The 5,000-nt window shown below is 42.3% G+C and overlaps 2 protein-coding genes across 2 annotated transcripts in view; one reads left to right on the forward strand and one right to left on the reverse strand.

Annotated features, from left to right (window-relative positions):
• Positions 1-5,000, reverse strand: part of LOC123519301 (oplophorus-luciferin 2-monooxygenase non-catalytic subunit-like) — an 85,689-nt gene that overhangs the window by 53,635 nt on the left and 27,054 nt on the right. The gene's annotated exons all lie outside the window — the stretch shown is intronic.
• The window catches only part of LOC123519304, a 36,554-nt gene that overhangs the window by 16,223 nt on the left and 15,331 nt on the right, over positions 1-5,000 (forward strand). The window contains 2 exon segments of the mRNA XM_045280474.1: positions 1,043-1,158; positions 2,758-2,851. Of these exon segments, the coding sequence (XP_045136409.1) occupies positions 1,043-1,158; positions 2,758-2,851 (210 nt within the window).

Consider the following 5,000-nt stretch of genomic DNA (forward strand, 5'->3'; position numbering starts at 1 on the left):
AATACCCAGTCCTTCCCATCATCATTACCCTTATTATCTCCTCCTCCTCCTCCTCCTCCTCCTCCTCCTCCTCCTCCTCCTCCTCTCCTCCTCCTCCTCCTCCTCCTCCTCCTCCTCCTCCTCCTCCTCCTCCTCCTCGCATCAACCTCTCAACCAATATCGCTTCTTTATTTTTTTCCTTTATATACTACTGAAGAAAAATGTGTCTCTCTCAATCTTTCTATCACATTCCATGGCTGTTTCTCCCTCTGTTGTTGTCCTTTTGTCTCTAACTCATAAAATCCGTAGTGGTAAATCGTGGAAAGCTTCTATGCCGCACCTCAGCTACTTTCCAATGGGTCTAGTTGAAGTTATATAGATTTTCAAGGGTGCTTTTATGGTTCCAGTGATAGATTAACAAGATTTCTATATTATTAACGGGAAGAAACGCTTGAAAACCCTGCCATGGTCCTTGAAAATAGTCGTAATGGGAGTAATGGTACAGATGAAGACACGCTGATTTAAAGGGTGTTTTCATGACTCTAATGACATATTACCGAGATATCCACATTACTACATCATTAACAGAAAACATACAAAATAGTTGGAAAACGAGTAAATCGTTTGAAAAAATACAGTTTTACAGGTTTTTCAGGATGTTTTTACGATTTTGGATACAAATTAACAAAGTAAACCTTTATAGGTATACTGGAGAAACACTCTTGAGAATCCAACTAACCATCCATGACCTTCTGGAACACTGGTGGTGAAACTAAATTGTTTGAAAAAAAAAAAAAAAAAAAGTTTCGCAGGTTTTTCAGGGTGTTTTCACGATTCTAGTGACAAATTAAGATGACATGTACATTAATAAGAGGAAAATCCTCTTGAGAAGCCCGCAAATCACCCATGAAAATAGTCCTGACGAGAGAGCAAAGCCACAGATACACAGAGAGCCTCGTTAGACACACTAGGGCTGCTTGTGTCTCGTCTTTGTATTCCCCTTTGTGTATTGCTCTTGCTGTTCCTCCTCTTGCTCCTCCTCAAGGCCGCCTCTTCATTGCAGGCTCCCTCTACTCCCCCTCCCCTGGTTCCTGTGAGGTGGACGAGCTACACTACCCCAGCGAGACAGCCATCCCCAGAGACCATCCCTGCCACTACTGCATCTGTTACAGGTCCCAGGTGAGAGAGAGAAATATATATATATATATATATATATATATATATATATATATATAGAGAGAGAGAGAGAGAGAGAGAGAGAGAGAGAGAGAGAGAGAGAGAGAGAGAGAGAGAGAGAGAGAGAGAGAGAGAGAGAGAGAGAGAGAGAGAGAGAGAGAGAGAGAGAGATTTTCCATGAACCAGGTTGTGTTTATGGAAATGTAACCTTCTGGTCTGACTTACCAGGCACGTGTGTGTGTGTAATTCACCTCGGTCGTCTGCTGGTCACCCAGCCAGTCTTCCCCATTACGGAGCGAGCTCAGAGCTCATAGACCGATCTTCGGGTAGGACTGAGACCACAAACACTCCACACACCGGGAAAGCGAGGCCACAACCCCTCGAGTTACATCCCGTACCTATTTACTGCTAGGTGAACAGGGGCCACACATTAAGAGGCTTGCCCATTTGCCTTGGCACGCCCTGACTCGAACCCGGCCCTCTCGATTGTGAGTCGAGCGTGCTAACCACTACACTACGCGGTGTGTGTGTGTGTGTGTGTGTGTGTGTGTGTGTGTGTGTGTGTGTGTGTGTGTGTGTGTGTGTGTGTGTGTGTGTGTGTGTGTGTGTGTGTACATAATTCGTGTTTACGCTCTGATTGGCTGTTTGTCTAAATCACATTTGTCATTGGAATTGTTGTATGTATGTATGTATACATGGATGTATGTTTGCGATGTCGAGGAGTGAATATTAAAACATCTACCTATATAAGTATCAGTCTGTGTGTGTGTGTGTGTGTGTGTGTGTGTGTGTGTGTGTGTGTGTGTGTGTGTGTGTGTGTGTGTGTGTGTGTGTGTGTGTGTGTGTGTGTGTGTGTGTGTGTGTGTCTGCCTCTCTGTCTGTCTGCCTGTCTGTATATATATTTCTACAAGTGTATGTTAATCTGTCTATTTACATACATAATATACCTGCTTAGTGCTTATCTTATTTACCTAGCCATCCATCACTGTATCTATGTATGTAGGCAAGCATGTGAGTGTAGGTAAGCATTGTATACAGGTGAACCCAAAGTATGCTAATTACACGCATCTTCGCTCATTTACATTTCCTCCCGACACACGATAATTCCCCACACATCGTCCAGCACAAGGGATCGTTTGCATGTGGGTCAATGTTGCAGTGAGTCAAGTGAAGGCGGCAAGTAGGTGAAGCCGCCATAAGAACCGGATTTGCTGCTTCGGAATCTTCAAATCATTGCTTCGTTTATCTATTTACTCATTTTCATATTTTCTTTAACCTATTTTCTTATTTTCTACTTTTTCGTGGTTTCATATAAGTGTTTGTAGGTTCATGTTAGTTAGTCTAGGCAGAAGGACGTTTGAGAGAGGATTAGATCATTGCTTCATTGATTAATTTATTTTCATTTTCTATTTGTTTATTAATCTGCTGTTTTTATTTCATGTTCTTTCTTGTCCTTTTTAATCTGTTTTGTCTAGGCAGAGAGAGGAATAGTGTGTGTGTGTGTGTGTGTGTGTGTGTGTGTGTGTGTGTGTGTGTGTGTGTGTGTGTGTGTGTGTGTGTGTGTGTGTGTGTGTGTCATCTCCATCCGTCCCTTACCCTCAGATCACGTGTTACTGGAAGCACTGTGCCGCCCCGCCAAGAAACTGTGCCGTGATGCTTTTCGAGAATGTGTGCAACCCTTCCCTCTACATGTGCAGTGAGTATATCCCCCCAATCTCTCTCTCTCTCTCTCTCTCTCTCTCTCTCTCTCTCTCTCTCTCTCTCTCTCTCTCTCTCTCTCTCTCTCTCTCTCTCTCTCTCTCTCTCTGACGTATTTCACCGTGACGCACTGTTCATTTATTTGCTTCTTCCATCTCTGTTTACTTCTTTGATTATGAAGGACGTACTGTGACGCAATCGAAATTTACGTAAAACTCTCTCTCTCTCTCTCTCTCTCTCTCTCTCTCTCTCTCTCTCTCTCTCTCTCTCTCTCTCTGGACGACCCAGTGACGCAAGGCAGTGACGCACACGACGTAGGAGGACAAGGGGACGCCAGGAGAGGCACCAGACAGTCGTAGGAACCCTGGCGTTTGTCAAGGTGAGCTCCTCCTCCTCCTCCTCCTCCTCCTCCTCCTCCTCCTCCTCCTCCTCCTCCTCCTCCTTCCTCTCTTTCACCTGTTACTCTTTAAGACTCACAAGTACATATTTTCTTCTGCTTTTCCTTCTTGCACATTCACGAGAGAGAGAGAGAGAGAGAGAGAGAGAGAGAGAGAGAGAGAGAGAGAGAGAGAGAGAGAGAGAGAGAGAGAGAGAGTAAAAAAAAAGTACAAACAAGTGAAAATGTAAGAAGTATTGTGTCAACACGTGTGTATGGTGTTTGTTGTTTGTTTTGGAGCTTAGTGTGTGTGTGTGTGTGTGTGTGTGTGTGTGTGTGTGTGTGTGTGTGTGTGTGTGTGTGTGTGTGTGTGTGTGTGTGTGTGTGTGTGTGTGTGTGTGTGTGACTTATTTGTTTATCTACTTATACTCTCTACGTCATCTCTTATCTCTTATCTTCCTCTTTTACTTTTCCTCCTCCTCCTCCTCCTCCTCCTCCTCCTCCTTCTTATTCTTCTCCTATTCTTCTCATTATTATCATTTTCCTCTTTGTATCCTTCATTCCTATTCCTTCCTTTTACTTTTTCCTAGTTCATTTTCCCATTTCTTTCCTCATTTTTTCTTTCTTCTCACTTTTCATCCTTCTTTCATTCTATTTTTTTTCTCTTTCTTCATTCTTTTTTTCCTTACTATAATTTTCCCACGTCACTTTCTTTCTCTTCTTTTTTGTTCACTTTCTCTTATTTTTCTGTATTTTTCCTTCCTATCTTTCTCTTCTTTACTTCTTCTTCCTCCATTTTTAGTTGTGGTGTCTTGCTTTATTATCTTTTCCTTCTATTCATTCTTCCTGTTTCTGCTTTGTCCCTTCATTTATTGCTATTTATGTTTCTATACTATTTACTTCTTTACTCATTTTCCTTCTTCTATCTTCTATTTCTTTTTCCACTCTTCTCTAGCATGATTTTCCTTATTCTCCTTTTCTTTCCCTTTTCCCTCTTTCGTCTCTCGTTCTACCCATTCTTCTTCCCTTCATTGTATTTGTCTTGCTATCATTTTCCTCCTTATTCCCATTGTTTACTTTTGTTTTCCCTTCTCCTCTGGTTCTATTTTTCCTGTTCCTGTTGATTTTTTTCTTTTTCCCCTTCTTGTTGACTCTTCTTCTCTTTATTCTCTTCCTCCTTATTCACGTCATTTAACATTGTTTTTCCCTCTTCCCTGGTTCTATTCCTCCTCATGTTCTTCTTGTTATTGCTAATCTTCTTTTTTTTTCCTCTTCTTTCTCTCTTTCTGTTCACTCTTCTTTCTTTCATTCTATTCTCATCTTTACTATTGTTTTCCTCTCTTCTCTAGTTCTATTCCTTCTTCTATTCTTCTGTTCTCGCTAATATTCTCTTCTTTTTTTTTCCATCCTTCTTGTCTCTCGTTCAGTTCCTTCTTCTTTCCTTCATTCTATTCCTTGTTATGCTATTCATTTACTATTATTTTCCCCTCTTCTCTGCTTCTATTCTTCCTCCCGCTCTTCCCGGTCTGGCTACGCTTCTCTACCTCCTCCGTGTACAAATCGTAACTCACCTCCCACAATCTAAGTCTCTGGCTGCCACGCCCCCGCCCACCTGGTATTTATATTATGCAGGTATCCATCCTCGTGTGCCCCTGGCCTGGAAACACACACACACACACACACACACACACACACACACACACACACACACACACACACACACACACACACACACACACAGGAAGAGGGAATTTGCGTAAAGTAGCCAATA

Source organism: Portunus trituberculatus, chromosome 45 (assembly GCF_017591435.1).
Source record: "Portunus trituberculatus isolate SZX2019 chromosome 45, ASM1759143v1, whole genome shotgun sequence".
Classification (NCBI taxonomy): Eukaryota; Metazoa; Arthropoda; class Malacostraca; order Decapoda; family Portunidae; genus Portunus; species Portunus trituberculatus.